Here is a 21,268-nt window from a genome sequence, read left to right on the forward strand (position 1 = left end):
ATTTCAAATGAACGAAAATTTCGAAAAACCGAAAAAGTGCGATAATTCATTACCAAAGATGGATAAAGCGATGAAACTTGGTAGGTGGGTTGACCTTGTGACGCAGAATAGAAAATTAGTAACATTTTGGGCAATGGGCGTGGCACTGCCCCCTTTTAAAAGAAGGTAATTTAAACATTTCAAAATGGGCGTGGCTCCGCCCTTTTTCATTTAATTTGCCTAGAATACTTTTAATGCCATAAGTCGAACAAAAATTTACCAATCCTTGTGAAATTTGGTAAGGGTATAGATTCTATGACGATAACTGTTTTCTGTGAACATGGGCGAAATCGGTTGAAGCCACGTCCAGTTTTTATACACAGTCGACCGTCTGTCCTTCCGCTCGGCCCTTAACACGATAACTTGAGCAAAAACCGATATATCTTCAACAAACTTAGTTCACGTACTTACCTGAACTCACTTTATCTTGGTATTAAAAATGGGCGAAATCCGACTATTCGTGGTATTACATATATTAATAAATTAGCGGTACGCGACAGATGATGTTCTGAGTCACCCTGGTCCACATTTTCGTCGATATCTCGAAAACGGCTTCACATATACAACTAAGGGCCACTCCCTTTTAAAACCCTCATTAATACCTTTAATTGCATACCCTTGTCATACAAACACATTCCAGGGTTATCCCAGGTTCATTTTCCTACATGGTGATTTTCCCTTATTTTGTCTCCAAAGCTCTCACCTGAGTATGTAATGTTCGCTTACACCCGAACTTAGCCGTCCTTACTTTTTTTTATGTGTTCATTCTATTAATTTTTTTGCTGTTCTACTTCACTATAATTAAAACCAAACAATAATAAAAATCGGAACAAATAGCAACTTTCTAGAAATTCTCTTGAATGATCCACAAATTTATCCGGAAATATGCAGAAGATAGTCCCGAAATTACCTCGAAATTGTCACGTAATTGTCCCGAAACTGGTTTGAAACAAACAAAATATTGTCCTTACATAGCAAGAGAGGCGGGTAGTACAACGCGTTCTTTTGAATTGTTTAGAGCAGGGTTAACCAAAGTTAAAAGTGTAGATGTATTAGTGAGAGCGCGATAATCGTACGAATCACTTGATGCACGATTCATTCGCCTATTAGCAAGCAACGAGGCAACGTCGTATGCAAGGATTTTGTTTATTTATGCGAAACTTCGCGCATAAATAGCATAGTCGTACACAACCAAGCGACACCAACAATCGATGTTGCTACTCTGCTTGTTGAGCGACAACTAAAGACGAAAGAGCATAACAAATACGTGTGAAGTGGCGTCAATAATTATTCAACTAAATGGTTAACCCTGGTTTAGACTTCGATCTATATGGCCGCTATACCATATATTATTGGTATAGGATAAATAGAGTTATGATTCTGTTCCAAATAGGCTGGAGGTTGAGAAGGCACTACTCAATTTTCCAAAATTTTCTTAGACCTCGCTAGACCTGATATCATCTATCAAGGTCAAACTTAAAGGTATAACGATTGAAAATAATTTTAACGTAACTGTTCACAGGTGGGGCTCCCTTCTTTTAACCCTTCTGGCGTAATAGTCACAAAGTCAATCATGTGGACATCCAGGCATCACATTTATAATAGTAGGATAGACTAGTGAGTACGGTTACGCTACGCTCTAGCTCAGTCTGATTTAAAAATAACTAAAGAACACAATATAAGGTGAATTGTATATCCCTTCTTCACTTCATCTTAATTTCTCCTCTTACTCGTTTTACCCTATCAGCCTCTGCCTCTTTATTATGTATATTTCCTTCTTGTCCCACATTGATCTCTCCTCCTATACACTTCTGTCATTTTCTCCGTGCAATTTTCCATTATTCATGTCGTCTTCCTTTCCCAACTTGTTTCCATTCCTCTTCATCTTTCCCATTCCATGTTTCTTACCTTTTCCTCACTATACTACAGCTTTCCTCCGTCTCCATCTACCTTTTTTTGAAAAAAAAATTGCATATGTAGCTGAAATATGGCACTCTTCCATTTAGCCGCCGATATCCTGTTGTAGTTGGTGAGAGGTATTTTAATTTTAACAAACATTCGTATTTTCAAAAATTTTAATTGGATTTTTTAACTATAGTTTCAGATCAGACCTGTTAAATTTGAATTAGCAATAGTAATCAATTAATTAGATGCCTATTTTAATGACCAATGATTATTTCAATTGTTTTCCGAAAAAGGCAATTATTAATTCATTAACATTAGAAAAAAAAAAAAATAATTTTTTCCGATTATTGAAAAAAATCAAAAATAATCAAAAGTAATCATTTTGATTATTACTTTTGATTATTTTTAATTTCTTCGATTATTTTTTGATTATTTCTTTGTTGAAAGAAAAATTCTTTTTTGTTGCATATACGGGATAATTTCTACATACAAGTACATTTGAGGCGTTTAAACAAAATAATCAGTGGAACGGCTAATCATGACCCTTAGTAATCATTATTTAATAGGTCTGCTTAAGATATATCCATGAGTAAAAATATTATAAATTATTTTATTTCTATTAACAAAATGTGGTTCTATTGTAAATATTTCACTTTAGTTTTAAAATTTTCATTTTTTGCACACGTAAGTACTATATATAATAAGATAAATAATTGTTTTTGTTTTCTTCATTTGCATGCTTCTACTACGATGCAAACAAACCAAAACTAACTTTCAATTTCATACATATGATGTACATATACCGTTTTTGAACTTAAATTGTATAAAATTAAAACTACAACTTAAAATGCACAATATAATGTCATATTAAAAAGTTAAAGGATCAAGCAGACTTACCGCAATTAACACACCAAAATATAGGATTCCACCAAATGGCCTAAAAAGTTAATATCATTTGCTTTGAAGTGTTTGAACAAAAGTTGCATTGATATTTAAGACATTTTTAAAATTATATAGTGTTTTAAAAGTTACACCCGTTCCACACAAAATTTAAATATAATTGAATGTTATTATCAATGCTTCTTTTCTTACGTACATGTATATTTGCTTTAAATCGAAAGCCTGCGCCCAACTGTGGGCGTAAGATTTTGCTGTACTTAGTTTAAGGTTGAAGAATTTTATTTATTTTTAGTTTGTGTTTGTGATTGTTGTTGTAGTTTTAAGTCTAACATCATGAAGGAAATACGATGTCAAATTGTACAGTTAAACATTTTAATTCGATGGTTCTCACTATGAAACTAAGAAAGGCGATTCGCCGAAGTTTGTCGATAGATGTCTGGTCTTGGAAGACCATTTTCAAATGTGTTGCTTGTAAATATAATCCTTGAAGTAGAGATCTAAATTAATAAAAATAAATACAAGGCGCGATAGGCCAAGCTTCTCTTTTAGGCCAAGCGTCCCTTCTAATTTGTCTTGTGTTAATTGTGATTTCTTCTACAAACTGGCGTGACAGGACCTACATGTGTTTCGCCAACTCCGCACCAACGGAAGGCAGATGAGTTTTCATCGAGAAGCTTTTCATGGCAGAAATACACTCGGAGTGCTTGCCAAATCACTATCGAGGGGCGACGCCGCTAAATGAAAAAACTTCTTTCTAAATTTTTGATGTAGCATTGCCTGGGACTTGAACCCAGGCTCTTCGGTGTCGTATGACGCACACCACACTACGCATACCAGCAGTCGAGATCTTCGGGTTGGTAAATCGCTAAAACGAAATGTGACAAATTCCCGATTGCTCGCTAATAGTGGATGAATATTTAGAACGGTTTTGTTTTTATGTCACTACCAGAACAAGTTTAAATCGGAGCAAATTTTTTAGCTCTCGGAAAAATGCTTTATTTGGCGGCCACCGTCGTGTGTTGGTAGCGTGCTCCGCCTACCACACCGAGAATCCTGGGTTCACGCTCCCGCAAAGCAACATCGGAATTTTAGAAACAAGTTTTTTCAATTAGAAGACAGTTTTTCTGAGCGGGGTCTCCCCTCGGCAGTGATTTGACATGCACTCCGAATTTATTTCTGCCATTAAAAAGCTCCACAGTGAAAACTCGTCTGCCTTGCAGATGCCGTTCGAAGTCGGCATAAAACATGTAGGTCCTGTCCCTCCAATTTGTAGCAAAAATTAAAAAAGCAGCACGTGCAAATTGGAAGAGAAGCTCAGCCTGAAATCCCTTCGGAGGTCTTGCAAGAGCAGTAAGTAACAAAAACAAATTGCACTAATGAATAATTTTGAATTAACAGCTTGGGTGCAGGTTAGCCATAAAACATTTATTAAGAAACCATAAAATGTATACTCAATTTACGTAATTTTTTAAATTTCGTCCTTCCCATTTCTTTCCCTTTGCCATATCCATCGATTCATATCAACATAAAGGTTCAGCTAATTCACTTAACGAATCCTCGTCCTGCTCAAAAATTACAAACTCACAAAATTCCTTTGATTCTAATAAATCGGTTGTGGGTAGCACAAATATCGAAAGGGATCAGGAATTTAATGGTGAAAGTAGTGATGTTGATATCATATCTAATCCCAGTCAATCAAGTATAGAGGTGCTTGATCATCACGCCACACGCAAGACATCCGAGGAGCGACGTATAGCACATTTATCAGCGCTAGCGCCAATCTATGACCTTAGTTATACGCAAAGTTTTATTGAACGTGAATTTGGTAATACCACACAGGCGACTATGTTAGAGAATCAAGCCGCAATGGATGGTACGCAAAATGGTCCAAAAGCTGCGACGGAAACAACAACAGTCTCAACGGAGCCACCAAACACAACTTGTACTGCAGTTCCACCTGTGACCTCTGCTGTTAGTCCTTTAGCGCAGTTTCAGCTTATCGAGAGCAGTTCGTCGGGTTCGGTAACAGATAGTATTTGTACTGCTTATGAACAGCAGCAACAACAACAACAACAACAGCAGCAACAACAACAACAACAGCAGCAACAACAACAACAACAACAGCAACAACGCTTGGAGAAAACACCATCATCCGATGAATTGCTTTCGAAGAGCGCCGAACAAATGATAATTAATAATCTGCTAGCAGCTGAAAGTATGGCATCACTTGCGAAACGCAGCTACTCACCCGAGCAAATTATAACGAATGCAGTAAAGTCCGCAAATGGTACGCAAAATGGGCAGGGTGTGCTAGATACAGCGAAAAAGGAAGAGTACAAAGTAACGTCCATGTTTGGTGGTGAGTATGATCTTTTTATTTTGATCCTTTTTTTATCTTATTAACAAGCTGTATTCGCATACGAAACTGTTATTATTGGAGCACAGATTATATGCCCGAATAATCATAAAATGGGTCCATTAACATAGAACCCCAGCGGGTTAGGGGGTCAGAATATACCCGCGGTAGGTATGCCTGTCGTAAGAGGCGACTAAAATACTAGATTCAAGGGACTGTGTAGCGCAACCCTTTCAGGTTGCCAGCGCAATACATAGCTTCTCCAAACCCAATTGTCAACCTCACCTATCCGCGGCGAATCCTGTTTCACTAACAGACGAGGCTCTGGCGACCCCAAGCTCCTCATGGAACTTGGAGGGGGGAGGGAGGGATGGCCTGACGGTTTAATGTGGCCATATAAATCGTTCCCGAGATGGTCGGGCTAGCACCTTAATGGTGCCGTGTTACCGGAGCGTACCGGATCTGTATCCGGCAAAGGACCATCACATTGATAACACACCCCAAAGCCTTCGGGGAGAAACCTTATCGCTACAACAACAACATTAACATAGAACATTGTGTAGGTGGATCTCCTCTTTGTCGCCTTGGCTCCAGCTCTGGCGCTTATGGGGAAGCTAACTAATTTTGAGGCTGCGCTTCGGAAAAACATTTACTCCTCCCCCACTTAACAACGAGCAGGGTAACCAGTTTTCAATAAAAGTTTTTCTAGGATGAAAACCATGGATGCTTAAACTGAGGACTCGAAAAAGCCGAGCTAATCGCGTATTGGAGACTCCACGAAGCAGAAGACCTGCAGAATCATGAATCACATTCTGCTTATATATGCATTATAGCTTAATTCAGCATGAGCACAGTCCGCTCGCGACGAACAAATATTATTGCCTACAGGTCGAAGACGCTCCGGCCAAGACATTTTTTTTCGACACCCGTATTGGTAAGCAGATTAAGGGGAGACCTCCACTGAGTTGGAAAAGGCAGATGGAGGAAACTTGCTCTACCTTGCTGCTTCCGATTAAGGCAGTTATCACGAAACAGGCATCTAAACGCCTGACGAAGGACATCACGAAAAGGATCTCCAAAACTGGACAGAAGCTATATTAAACTGGCACTTGCGAGGCCTACCTTTCTAGGCGCAAACTGCTCGCGGAATTTCCAAAGGTTTATCCTGGCTTTCGTTATTTTTTAGAGAACATTAAATCAATCAAGGCGACTTGTCGCTTCAAGGGTCAAACAAATCGCTTTTTCGACAGTTGGACTAGTACCGAAGCGTACCGAACTCAAATCCGCAAAAGTTTAACCCTTAGACCTTCGCACACGCCACTTCAATCTCAAAGTTGTGTTAAGTACTCCGCCAGACATAGCAATGCAGGCTTCTTGTAGCCAATCATCGATCACAAGGAGCCTGCCTCTTCAACCTTTGTTCCCTATAAGCATCGTATTCACTGCTTTTACCGGTATGCTAGGGATGCGACATCACTTAACATTGCTTGCTCAAAAAGTTGCTGCCTAAAACATTCCTACGGTTACAGATTCAGTCTTGGGTATCGATTTCGCCATCAGCACCTAGGTCCAGAGACCCAGATTTTACGAGTCCCTTTTGAAACCATTACCCGCTTCTCAGTTATTGTATAAGCTTCCACCCGAACAATGATATTTATATAGGTTTTTCTTTTGCAGCACTCGTTCAAACCACCAACAATCTCATGTCCAGCTCGAAGAAGGCAAATGCACAAGTAAACCAAAAGATGTACAACAATAACGCCGCCTGTGAACCATACAAATACAATTACAGCGATTTCAATGATGTGGATCATCGCCTAAAATTATACTTTTATCAGACGAAGTTCGATGAGAATGAACAATTCAAATGGTTGGCACGTGCACGTATTTATAATGGCAATACAAAATTCCTATGTACCGGCATTGTTGTCATGTCCAATTGCAAGTGTTATTTGATGGAATCATTTGCGCCCGAGAATGAAGATGTCGCTAAGTGGCTTCGTTTGTTGGTCAGCGTAACAGCGGATCGTTTAGAATGCATACAGCTGTTGCCTTGGAAAATGGGTTTGGCAGTAACCATACGCGACTGCGGAAATTTCCTACTATTACTACAGGATATATTGCGTACAGACAGTTTGCTACTCTATTTTGCAAGTGAGTAAAACTGAAATGATAAATATGCATATGCGATGGGCAAAGTAATTCATATTTGTAAGATCTCGTGAGCATTACGCTCAAACACCATTTTGTAGGACGTATATCTTCCAGAGTTGCTAAACACAATGCTATAGAGATGAAATGGGTATATAACTATTATGCTGATTTCTTTTCTACACGAAAATGTCGCCACTTTCAGGGGCAAAGATTTTTAAGATTATCACTGTAAAAATTGTAGCCACTTAAAATGTTCAGTGCCACCCTGCATGACTTGAAAATAACTTCCCAAGGCAGTCGGTTCTATGTACCGGAGCGACTCGGGATTTTTCCCGACCAAGGACTGTCATTTCAGTGTAACCCCATTCAGTGGAATAATTACCATCTTTTTATTTCTTATTGGAACCCACAATAGGCCAAATAGCCTAAAAACAAAATATTAAAATTTATTAAAATTGACCGGAATAACCCTAGTAACCCCATTTAATTTGTTGCGTCCCTCCCACAAATTGTCATACTCCCAGCAGCTCCTTGCAGCGGGACTGCTCCATATTGTCTTGCTCCGGGAAGGTATCGAATCCAATCCGGGTCCGTCTCCTGACCCCGGTCCTGAGAAATGGTTTTGCTGCATCTGCCGGAAAAGAATCTTTTTAGGACGGTCGTACTCTGCTCAGTGTGTCTCGTGTAAGGGATGGTTGCATCGGACAGGTTGTTCTGGGCTTGATCCCAAAACCCGACGTCCACGTAACTTTTATAAATCTTTTGCGGCTCCGTGCTGTTCACGTCCAAGGGCGTCCCGTAGTCTACGACTTAGCGCCCCAACTACCTTCCAGCAGCCCAGATGCTCAGCAAGCCACAACTAGTACCCGCTGCTGCTCGCGCCCCGCGGCGCCAACAACTCAAACAGCTGCTCCCACTCATAACTACTATCTTCCTAGTAGAGTCGGTAGCAATGCTGAGCATCAGCCCCAGCCCCCGCCTTCCCCCCCCTCCCCCCCTTCTTTTCCGGCAGCAATCGTGTAGGTCAGGGAAACAGACTCTTAGTCCCTAACCCCGTTTGCACCGTTTGCCAGCACAGAATAAATATGTTTGCGACATCCGCCCAATGCAGCTCCTGCCTTGGGCGGTGCCACTTTCCTAGATGTTCTGGTCTCCGCGACGGCAACCCCCCGACGGGTTTCATTGCACCATGTTGCCAGGTCGCAAACCCCAATCTACCGGGTACCCCAACGCTTGCTCAAGGACGCCCAGTCCCAGGGCCAAAACAGCAGTTGCGTCCTGGCCTTCCTCAACCCAGGCGTAGTCACCCGTCACTTACTCCCAGACGTCTCCCCCTATGCGCTTCAGAATGCTGCAGCTAAACTGTAATGGACTAACTGGGAAGATCACGGAGATAGTCGATTTCATGAAGCGGCACAACATCCGCATTGCTGCAATTCAAGAGACTAAACTCACAGCAAGATCTGCACTGCAAACCTGTTCTGGGTATAATGTCCACAGAAAAGATCGCATGAGCGGAAATGGAGGCGGCCTCGCATTTATCATACACCACTCTGTGCAATATCATATATTTGATCCTGGCATCGACCGCAGGGACAATGTCTTAGAACGTAAAGGCCTATCTGTCCGGACAGGCGATGCAAACCTAGAAATCATCAACATCTACATCCCTCCTGCCACCTGTTGCCCCAGTGGATACCGCCCTAATATTAGCGCCTTACTCACTGGCAACAATCGCATTATCTTAGGCGGCTTTAATGCCCATCACGATCTATCTCATTCAAACTTGCGGGCGGACAGTAGGGGTGAGATAATGGCGGATCAAATAGAAAAAACGACGTTCTGCACAATAAACGGAGACGCCCCCACACGTATGGTAGGAAGCTGTCACAGTTCGCCGGATATCTCAATCGTGAGCGCAGAACTCGTGAACTGCGTCAACTGGCAGTCGATGGTAACATTGGCATCGGACCACCTACCTATACTTATTTCGTTCGAGCGTACCGCCGACTTCATGGTTACAGAAAAACGCACTTTCATAAACTTTAAAAAAGGAAAGTGGGAGGAATACAAATCATTTACAGACAACCTCTTTGCTGCCCTCCCTATCCCGACTGATGCCCGCCAAGGGGAGCGTGCTTTCCGCAAGGTCATTGAATCCGCCTCGGCACGTTTCATTGCCGCCGGGAGAATTCCCGACATTCGGCCCCACTTCCCGGCGGAGGCCGCAAATTTAGCGAGAGAACGTGACCTTATAAGACAGCTCGACCAGGCGACCCCCAAATAAGGGATATAAACCAACGCATCAGATTGCTTGTGGATGAACACAAGCGGGCGAAATGGGAGGAGCACCTAAGAGGTTGTAACTTCTCTGCCGGTGTGGGTAAACTTTGGTCCACCGTAAAGTCCCTATCGAATCCGTCTAAGCACAATGACAAAATTTCCATCGCCTTCGGCGATAAAGTGCTGTCGGGTTCAAAAAAATGCGCCAGCGCTTTCTGCCGTCAATATGTAATGCATTCTACGGTCGACAAAGATAGACGGAGGGCCAACAGACACGCACATAAACATAAATTCAGCGCGTCACCAATTAACATCACCGCCAGAGAGGTTGAAGATGCCATTGGTCACGCTAAACCATCCAAAGCAGTGGGCCCAGACGGCATAGCCATGCCGATGCTTAAAAGCCTAGGGAAAGAGGGTTTCAAAGCGCATGTCTTCAACCTGTCTCTTTCCACCTTTGTCATACCCGAAAAATGGAAAATGGCCAAGGTGGTCCCGCTACTAAACCTGGGAAACCAGCTAACATTGGAGAGTCGTATCGTCCGATATCTCTCCTATCACCAGTAGCAAAGACGCTTGAAGCCATTTTGCTCCCCTCCTTCCAAGCAAATTTGCAGCTAGCCTGTCATCAGCATGGCTTCAGAAAACTCCATAGCACCACCACCGCGCTAAATGCCATCAGCACCCAGATAAATTGCGGTTTAAATCAAAACCCCCACCATAGAACAGTACTCGTAGCGCTACACCTATCAAAAGCTTTTGATACGGTCAACCATGGCACGTTACTGCAAGACCTGGAAGGGTCTACCCTTCCCCCATGTCTTAAAAGGTGGACCGCAAATTATCTGGGTGGTCGGCAGGCATCGGTGCAATTTAGAAGAATTAAACAAGGGGTGCCACAGGGTAGTGTCCTATCCCCACTTTTGATCGATGAGCTCTGCAACAGAATAAACGGCTACCTCCCTGATCTCTCCAGTTTTTTCGCCTCGCGAAACCTGGCATTATCACCGACTAAATCTTCCGCGACCTTATTTACAACATGGACGTCCCAAATGTCGACCATTTTGAACATCCACGTCGATGGCACTACGCTACCGACTGTCCTACACCCCAAAATCTTGGGTGTGACGTTTGATCAGGATCTACATTTTGGTGAGCACGCAGCCGCAATTGTTCCGAAAATCCAGAGCCGTAAAAAATCCTCAAATCCCTTGCTGGCAGTACCTGGGGAAAAGATAAAGAAACGCTCATTACTACATACAAAGCAATTGGCCAGCCGTTTACGTGCTACGCGTCACCCATATGGTCGCCAAGCCTAAAAATTACCCACTGGAAGAAGCTACAGGCCTGCCAAAATACTGCTCCCAGAATTGCTACGGGCTGCCTTCTTATGTCCCCAGAACACCATCTACATAATGAGGCGAGAATACTCCCCATCAGGGAGAGAAATGAGATGCTAACCAAACGGTTCCTGCTGAATACCCAGAAACCTGGGCATCCAAACAGACATCTGATTGATGAGCCAACACCGCCTAGGGGCTTAAGGAGTCATCTCCGTAAGCATTTTGAGGAAATACGGCACCTGAGAACCCAGCCGTATGAAGCAAAAAAACACAAGCAGGCCCTGGGCGAACTCCACAAACAGGCGTCGGACCTTTATGTCAGGAATTGCCCGGTGAATCCAGTACTCAAAGAAAAGTACCCAAAACTTGTGGAGGAGGAAAGCATACTCCCCAGGGAAACGCGTGTCACTCTTGCTCAACTTCGTTCTGGATACTGTAACAGGTTAAACTCTAACCTATCCAGAATCAACCCCGACATACAAACTGTATGCCCCGCTTGCAATGTGTCCCCACATGACACCAACCATCTCTTTAATTGTAATGTGGAACCAACGCCTCTAACACCCCTTTCATTATGGTCCACCCCTGTTGAAACAGCAAGTTTCCTTGGACTCCCGTTAGAGGATATTGATGACAATTGATGACATTTGCGGCTGTTAGGTGGGGCGAAGCACTGCTACAACACCAACAACAACTTGAAAAGAACAAAAATTGTAACTATTTTTACATAAAAATGTAGTTCGTGTGGTTGTTCGCTGTCAACTGTGATCGCAAATTGCTTTTGAGTGAGGCATGATGCGACACATACGTACATATATAGCATTCGCTTCAGCTTCGTGTGATTCAGCAGCTAATTGACAGGATTGTTTTCTGCACCGTCAATGGCAGCGAGGGCAATTAATGTTGCATTTTTGGCCATTTTTAGGGGTAGGCTGTTGAGGAAAGATAATGATGCCCTCTATACAACTTTTTGAATGGTTGGCGTGAAGGCGACTTTTTCGTGTAGAAAAGAAAACACCATTAGTAATAAAAAATTTGTTCACAACACCACTTTCGAAAAATTTCGAACATAGAAAAGGTGGGGATGATAGAGAAGGGAACCTGCTTATAAGGATTCAGCGTGTTATTAATGAACAACAAATATGATCTACTTACGTCTCTGGAGAGACTATTTTCGGAGATTTTTGATATTATTTCGAATTTCTGTATAAGAGCATTTCGACTATTGAATTTGAAAAAAACTATATATCAGAACTTCAAAAACATCCTATCTCAGATTTCGGTTGAGGAACGCCGCATCTAAGAACTTGTGTCATAAACTTCCTATATCAGATCAACATTTTTTAACTTTGTGCTGTGATAGTTTCTGGAACAAATTTTTTCACACACAGAGCGTTCATCGCCCGAACTTTAAAAAAAGGGGCCATATTCTTTAATATGCTGAAATAGTCGTTTTTGAAATTTGAAGCAAGGGGTTCCTCAAACAAACTCTGACATCGAGCAGTTTCAAAATCTTTACTGAGATATGGCGTTTTCGAAACGGTAGCCCAGAAATTTTGATTATCTAAGCAGTGCATTTAATTTGAATTGAATAATTATTTGTTCTGTTGGATATCAGCGTATAGGAGTTGAGCCTGGACAAATGAGAGTTTAAACTATTACAATAGCTATCAGTTGAATTGTGTAGTATTCGACTTTACGATGCTCACTACCAAACACAAAATACTTGGCGAAGCTTGAATTGTTTTTGTGTATTGTATTTGTGCGTGCACGATATTACACAAAACTCTTAGACTGCATTGAAATACACAAAACAGGCAACTTTAGTGTGCATGCACGAATGCACGCACAGTGCGTCTTCTCTAAGTCTTCGCCAACATGCCCAGAACGAATTGAACTGGAGAGAAGGGTTGGCCATTTTACAATTAATACTAAAATGCACTTTGAACTATCACTGAAAAATTGCACTACCACTAAACATTTTTCACTTATTGCGACTCTTATCGGGAACAGCTTATATTAGCATATTTATAATATACATATACGAGCCTGGCCCGCATCCTGTGCAGCCAATATAAGAGTCTCTTATCAAATATCAACAGAAATCAGCTGTTCTATTAACTTACAACTTGCGCTGACATCTAGCGTATAATAGCAACTACCGGCAATCAATTAAAACTTGCAGCTTGCGCTGCAATCTAGCGTACAATAGTAACCATCGGTAACGCAGTGCAAATATTCACAATAGTGCCATAGTACAAATAGATTTCTTTGTGTGCTCAGAATCGTTTATTTGTAACAAATTATTTTAATAAAATATAGCTAAACAAAATCACTACGACCAAAATTGCCCAAAACTCGCTAGTAGCCCGAATTTCAATCTTTACAACCAAAACTTTATTTATAGGATTCCAAATAGGAGCGAAAAAGGGACCCGTATATAAAAACATCAATTAGAAATAATATATATTGTAACGAATTTGCTGCAAATCCTCTTATTTGCAATCCTCTGCTAAGTTCGAATCACTAAACTGTTGAATAAATAACTTCAATTTGTAATAATGCCTTTATTAAAGTACTTCACAATAACAAACTGTGCAACGAATAGCTTGCTTAATAACCACACTGATTGATAGCTCAATGAAACTCTACTATTCAAAATAACACTGCTATTGCTCGCTAGATATCGTCTTAATCAAACTGCTTGACAACTCAAATCAAACTGAATTACTTCTTACTCGCCTGCACCGCTTTTATAGTTTACGCTGCATACTTCTAGGCTCTTCGATTTCCAGAACTTACTAGTTAGTTTCGGCTACAAAATCGCCAGCCACAACTACGTGCAAAAATGATTGCCCTCTCTTGTGACAACTGAGATGCATTGCCGCTCCGCTGCTCGTATACGTACATATGTGTAGACGCAATTATTTATTCGTTTATGTAGATACATAATGATTGAATTATTGATGTGAATTCACGTCACTGCTTAACATCGCTTAGAGACGATAGCATCGCTTAGTGCTGCTAACATTCGTTACACTGCCCTCCACCTAAGTCTGATCGTCCCGATCAGACAAATCTCCCGATCTAACTGCCGCTAGCATCTCCAAATGTACCACTCTTCTAATCCGTGGTTTCCCAGTGGTTTGTATGCGGTAGATGGTATCACTGATCTTCACAACTTTGTACGGGCCTTCCCAACTGCACCGAAATTTGGCTGGAACACCTTTCCGCCGGTGAGGGTTGTTTAACAGTACCAAATCTCCCGCCAAGAAACCTTCCGAATTAAAGTTCTTGTCATGCCAGTGTTTCATCTTACTACTCATTACCCTGGGCCGTTCCTTCACACTCTGTTGTTTGGTCAATGAACCACTTCGTAGAGCTTGCGCTGGACGGATTTGCTTTGCATAATCGGTATCGTTCCCACATTTCACAACAGTAGTGCGCTCCGGCTTGAAACTACACTCGCATTCTTTCTCGGAAATTCGTTGCTTCGTTTTCCTGCGTCTTTTAGGTTTTGTCAATGCCAGTGTTTCTCTCGCAGGCACTTTTGATTTTGATTTATTTGGCCCATTCGATCTATCAACCTTTGCCTTTGACTTTCGTGGTCTTTGTCGAGTCTTTTCCACCAGTAACCGATTACTGCTGAACCTTTTTCCAAACTAAAGTTAAGTGGTATGTCCTGATTCTTATAGCGCATAATTGTTCTCCGCATATCGATCCTGACGTCATGGTCAACCAAGAAGTCCACTCCCAATATGACTTCATCAACGATCTCCGCCACAACGAATTTGTGTAGAACCATGACTTTCCCAATTAATACCTCACATACCACTTCGCCTTGGACTTGATTATATTCGCCTGTGACCGTACGCAACCTTGCTCCAGGTAATGACTTTACTCTCCTGTAGACCAAATCAGATCGAATCAAGGAATGAGATGCCCCCGTATTTACAGTCAGTACACGCTCTTTACCATCCACATTCCCTCTGACGGTAAGACTGCTTGATTTCCTTCCAATTTGCGACACAGACATCACAGGACATTAAATAGCCGGGGCAAGTTTTCGTTCTTTACATTCGACACGCTCTTGCTCATTTCCGCCAGCTTTGCGTTTACGGCCACCCACATTGTTGGAACTATTAGGACCAAGATCGCAATGACGTGCAATGTGACCTGGGTTGCCGCACTTGAAACATTTAATAACTCCGGCATTCTTCTGTTGAGATCCTTTCAGTGCTTCCAAAATTGTGTCTACCCACTCTGGCCTTTCTACTTCCACACGGCGTGCTTTGAAAACTGGCTTACACAGAAGCGACGCTGTTTCCTGAATCAGAGCTTGTGACACCGTTTCTGCGAATGTTGGCTTTGGGTTTGCGTATGTAGCTCGCTTTGTTTCGGCGTCCCGTATGCCATTTATAAAGCTCTGAATTTTTACCCTTTCAGTGTATTCCACGGGTGCGTCCGCATTCGCTAAATGTGCTAGCCTTTCAATATCCGACGCAAACTCTTGCAATGTTTCACCAGGCCTCCGGAAGCGGTTCAGCAACTCCATTTGGTATATCTGTCTCCTATGCTCAGTTCCGTATCGTCTCTCTAGAGCGCTCATCAATGTTTCGTAGTGGTTCCGCTCGTACTCTGGGATGGTCTGTAAGATTTCCGCGGCAGGCCCTTTCAGTGCCACGAACAGAGCTGCAACTTTATCTTCAGCATTCCATTGGTTCACTGCTGCGGTCTTCTCAAACTGTAGCTTAAAGACCTGAAAAGGAACAGAGCCGTCAAAGGATGGTGTTTTTACTTTTGGATTACTCGTTGAAACTGCTGGGCGATTTAGAACTGCTCGATACGTCCTCTCAAAGCATCCACCTCGGCCTCGATCTTTCTTCAAACTGTAAAATTTTTGTATCTTGCGCCTCCAACTTCGAGGAAATACGTCCTTCTTGCTCTTCCAGTTGAGCAGAGATCTGCGCTGATATCTGTGCTGAAATTTGCGCCGACATTTCGGATATCCGTGTTTCTTGTGCTTCTATCTTCGATGTTATTTCTGACGACATTTCTGCAATATGTGTCTCCTGTGATTCCATCTTGGATGCCATATATGTTTTCTGTTCTTCCAGTTGAGTTTCCATTTTGGATGTTATACGTGTCTCCTGCGAATTCAGCTGAGATGACATGTTGGTGGATATTTGCGATGACATTTCTGTTATACGTGCCTCTTGCGCTTCCAGTTGGGATGCCAATTGCGACGACATTGATGCTACTGTCGATGTTTGTGCAGATATTGCAGCCAATATCATGTTCAAGTCTGTGCTGGTAACCGTCTGCTATGTTTCGTTTTTCTCTTCAATTTTTGTTGTTGTTTCGTCCCCATCAGGATAAAAGACAAACTCGTCCACATCAATTCCTTGCGACTCCATTACCTCTCGTAGCCGTGCTTGAAGTTCGATCTTATTGCCGGTTGTATTTAATCCACGGTTCTCCAACTCCTTTTTCAGTTGCTGGATCTTCAATTCACTGAACTTTGCCATGTCCAAGTTGTATTCCCAATCTTCGGAATTTATTCAACAATCCCACTTCTGACACCAATTGTAACGAATTTGCTGCAAATCCTCTTATTTGCAATCCTCTGCTAAGTTCGAATCACTAAACTGTTGAATAAATAACTCCAATTTGTAATAATGCAAAATGGCCTTTATTAAAGTACTTCACAATAACAAACTGTGCAACGAATAGCTTGCTTAATAACCACACTGATTGATAGCTCAATGAAACTCTACTATTCAAAATAACACTGTTATTGCTCGCTAGATATCGTCTTAATCAAACTGCTTGACAACTCAAATCAAACTGAATTACTTCTTACTCGCCTGCACCGCTTTTATAGTTTACGCTGCATACTTCTAGGCTCTTCGATTTCCAGAACTTACTAGTTAGTTTCGGCTACAAAATCGCTAGCCACAACTACGTGCAAAAATTATTGCCCTCTCTTGTGACAACTGAGATAAGATATATGCATGTGTTTGTGCATTGCCGCTCCGCTGCTGGTATACGTACATATGTGTAGACGCAATTATTTATTCGTTTATGTAGATACATAATGATTGAATTATTGATGTGAATTCACGTCACTGCTTAACATCGCTTAGACGATAGCATCGCTTAGTGCTGCTAACATTCGTTACAATATGATACCAATATAAATGATATGTGTAGTGATAGTGAAATCGTTTGCCTATCACTAAAAACATAGTGACAATGAAAACCTACAGTGAAAGTGAAGGCCACCAGTGAAAGCTGAGTTATAAGTGTACTATGCCTAACCCCGGTCTTAAATGAAATATTTTAGTGTCCGATTGAGCTTTTGTCGTAGCCAACCGGATCGGGCCACTAAATCATTTAGCGCCCATACAACCGATTTTTCAGAAGAGGTTTTTTTGTAATATCTTTCTCAATTTTCCGGTTTCGGATGGACCCGGGGTCATTTTTTGGCATTACTTGAGATATGTCAATATGGGTATCAAACGAAAAGTGTTTTACTCCGCATTTCTATTGACATATTTAAGAAGTGTTGCCACTTACGGTTTTTAGGTATTTTTTTGTATATCCACTAGCATCTCGGAAACGGCTTAACCGATTTGAATGAAATTTGGTACATCGATATAGTATTACATTTTATGACTTTTTACCTAGGTGTTGCCATTGAGAATGTTTTGATGTATTAAACTTTGAAACAAACACAAGTTTATGCATTGCCAAAAAATTACTGACATGATATGTCATGAAAAAAAGATATATCTTTTTGTTTGCAAGGTTTTTAAAAAATTTAATATTGAAAAGTAGTAGTATTACAAGTAGAATAACTCAGTTAAAGCATGCGGTATAAAAAATCTAACATATGAATTAAGAACGTATTTACTTGTCCTAAAAGAAAATGTAACTAGATTTGATAAAGGATAAACAAATGAAGAAGTAGTTAGGTTAGAAGGGTATATTGCTTTTTAATCCAAAAATACACCGAACTGCACACAATTTTTATACAACAAGATCAGCTCAGAAATCCAGCGAAGAATCACTCTTGGCAATAAATGCTACTTTGGACTAGGTAGGCAATTGAAAAGTAAAGTCCTCTCTCGGCAAACGAAAATCATACTCTACAAGTCACTTATCGTACCCGTCCTGCTATATGGTACAGAAGCATGGACCTTGACAACATCAGATGAAGTGGCTCTGGGAGTGTTCGAGAGAAAAGTTCTTCGAAAGATTTATGGACCTCTACGCGTTGGCGATGGCGAGTACCGAAGAAGATTTAATAATGAGCTGTACGAGCTATACGCAGACATCAACATAGTCCAGCGAATTAAAACGCAACGGCTGCGCTGGCTAGGCCATGTTATGCGAATGAAAGATGATGCTCCGGCCAAGAAAGTGTTTCTATCGGAACCCGCCTATGGAAGCAGAGGTAGAGGGCGGCCCCCACTCCGTTGGAAGGACCAGGTGGAAAACGATTTAAACTCCCTTGGTGTGACCAATTGGCGCCGGTTGGCGGAGCGAAGGAGCGACTGGCGCGCCTTGTTGGGCGGCCATAACCGTTTAGACGGTTAAGCGCCAATTAAGTAAGTAAGTAAGATGTGCGCGGTTAGCTCCGTTGACGTTGCAGATGGGTTTTGGGGTATGTATACTATTCGGTAGACATCTAGGAACGCCAGGGAGTATATTAAAAAAAAAAAATTGGAATATCTTGAAAAATCGACTTTTGGCCAGCTAGATTGATCAAAAACCCCACCGTGCGATGCCAAAAGGGTCACACCAAGGGATTTTAAATCGTTTTCCACCTGGTCCTTCCAGCGGAGTGGGGGCCGCCCTCTACCTCTGCTTCCATAGGCGGGTTCCGATAGAAACACTTTCGTGGCCGGAGCATCATCTGTCATTCGCATAACATGGCCTAGCCAGCGCAGCCTCTGCGTTTTAATTCGCTGGACTATGTTGATGTCTGCATATAGCTCGTACAGCTCATCGTTAAATTTTCTTCGGTACTCTCCATCGCCAAATTGTAGAGGTCCATAAACCTTTCGAAGAAATTTTCTCCCGAACACTCCCAGAGCCACTTCATCTGATGTTGTCAAGGTCCATGCTTCTGTACCATATAGCAGGACGGGTACGATAAGTGACTTGTAGAGTGTGATTTTTGTTTGCCGAGAGAGGACTTTACTTTTCAATTGCCTACCTAGTCCAAAGTAGCATTTATTGCCAAGAGTGATTCTTCGCTGGATTTCTGAGCTGATGTTGTTAGTGTTGATGATGCTGGTTCCCATATAAACGAAGTCTTCTACTATTTCAAAATCATGGCTGCCAACAGTAGCGTGGTTGCCAACCGATTGTTCAGATAAGGATATTTTCGTATTAGAGCTTACGATTTCTCGAACTTGTTCGAAAAGAGATATCTGGCGAGTCACAGCTTCTCGCGAGATTCTCGAATCTCGAATTACTCGTAAGGCTCGCGAGCTTCTCGATATTGATTTTGAAATAGTAGAAGACTTCGTTTATATGGGAACCAGCATCATCAACACCAGCAACAACATCAGCTCAGAAATCCAGCGAAGAATCACTCTTGGCAATAAATGCTACTTTGGACTAGGTAGGCTATTGAAAAGTAAAGTCCTCTCTCGGCAAACGAAAATCATACTCTACAAGTCACTTATCGTACCCGTCCTGATATATGGTACAGAAGCATGGACCATGACAACATTAGATGAAGTGGCTCTGGGAGTGTTCGGGAGAAAATTTCTTCGAAAGGTTTATGGACCTCTACACGTTGGCGATGGCGAGTACAGAAGAAAATTTAACGATGAGCTGTACGAGCTATACGCAGACATCAACATAGTCCAGCGAATTAAAACGCAGCGGCTACGCTGGCTAGGCCATGTTATGCGAATGAAAGATGATGCTCCGGACAAGAAAGTGTTTCTATCGGAACCCGCCTATGGAAGCAGAGGTAGAGGGCGGCCCCCACTCCGCTGGAAGGACCAGGTGGAAAACGATTTAAAATCCATTGGTGTGGCCAATTGGCATCGCACGGTGGGGTTTTTTGATCAATCTAGCTGGCCAAAAGTCGATTTTTCAAGATATTCCAATTTTTTTTTTAATATACTCCCTGGCGTTCCTAAATGTCTACCGAATAGTATACATTCCCCAAAACCCATCTGCAACGTCAACGGAGCTAACGCGCACATCTAGGGTTGTATAAAAATTGTGTGCAATTCGATGTATTTTTGGATTAAAAATCAATATAAAAATGTAATACTATATCGATGTACCAAATTTCATTCAAATCGGTTAAGCCGTTTCCGAGATGCTAGTGGATATATAAAAAAATACCTAAAAACCGTAAACTTCTTAAAAATGTCAATAGAAATGCGGAGTAAAACACTTTTTGTTTGATACCCATATTGACATATCTCATGTAATGCCAAAAAATGACCCCGGGTCCATCCGAAACCGGAAAATTGAGAAAGATATTACAAAAAAACCTCTTCTGAAAAATCGGTTGTATGGGCGCTAAATGATTTAGTGGCCCGATCGGACACTAAAATATTTCATTTAAGACCGAGGTTAGGCATAGTACACTTATAACTCAGCTTTCACTGGTGGCCTTCACTTTCACTGTAGGTTTTCATTGTCACTATGTTTTTAGTGATAGGCAAACGATTTCACTATCACTACACATATCATTTATATTGGTATCATATATATTATTTCTAATTGATGTTTTTATGTACGGGTCCCTTTTTCGCTCCTATTTGGAATCCTATAAATAAAGTTTTGGTTGTAAAGATTGAAATTCGGGCTACTAGCGAGTTTTGGGCAATTTTGGTCGTAGTGCTTTTGTTTAGCTATATTTTATTAAAATAATTTGTTACAAATAAACGATTCTGAGCACACAAAGAAATCTATTTGTACTATGGCACTATTGTGAATATTTGCACTGCATTACCGACGGTTACTATTGTACGCTAGATTGCAGCGCAAGCTACAAGTTTTAATTGATTGGCGGTAGTTGCTATTATACGCTGGATGTCAGCGCAAGTTGTAAGTTAATAGAACAGCTGATTTCTGTTGATATTTGATAAGAGACTTTTATATTGGTTGCACAGGATGCGGCCAGGCTCGTATATGTATATTATAAATATGCTAATATAAGCTGTTCCCGATAACAGTCGCAATAAGTGAAAAATGTTTACTGGTGGTGCAATTTTTCAGTGATAGTTCAAAGTGCATTTTAGTATTAATG

At 41.5% G+C, this 21,268-nt stretch overlaps 1 protein-coding gene across 9 annotated transcripts in view; it reads left to right on the forward strand.

The window, feature by feature from the left end:
* LOC137239258 (serine-rich adhesin for platelets) overlaps positions 1–21,268 on the forward strand; it is a 62,969-nt gene that overhangs the window by 35,260 nt on the left and 6,441 nt on the right. For 8 of the 9 annotated variants that reach the window (XM_067764351.1, XM_067764348.1, XM_067764353.1 and 5 more), the window contains 3 exons: positions 2,820–2,888; positions 4,376–5,203; positions 6,878–7,354. In XM_067764351.1, coding sequence (XP_067620452.1) covers positions 2,820–2,888; positions 4,376–5,203; positions 6,878–7,354 — 1,374 coding nt within the window. The remainder of the gene's footprint in view (positions 1–2,819; positions 2,889–4,375; positions 5,204–6,877; positions 7,355–21,268) is intronic. The other variant, XM_067764347.1, reaches the window with a different exon arrangement.

Source organism: Eurosta solidaginis, chromosome 2 (assembly GCF_040869045.1).
Source record: "Eurosta solidaginis isolate ZX-2024a chromosome 2, ASM4086904v1, whole genome shotgun sequence".
NCBI lineage: Eukaryota > Metazoa > Arthropoda > Insecta > Diptera > Tephritidae > Eurosta > Eurosta solidaginis.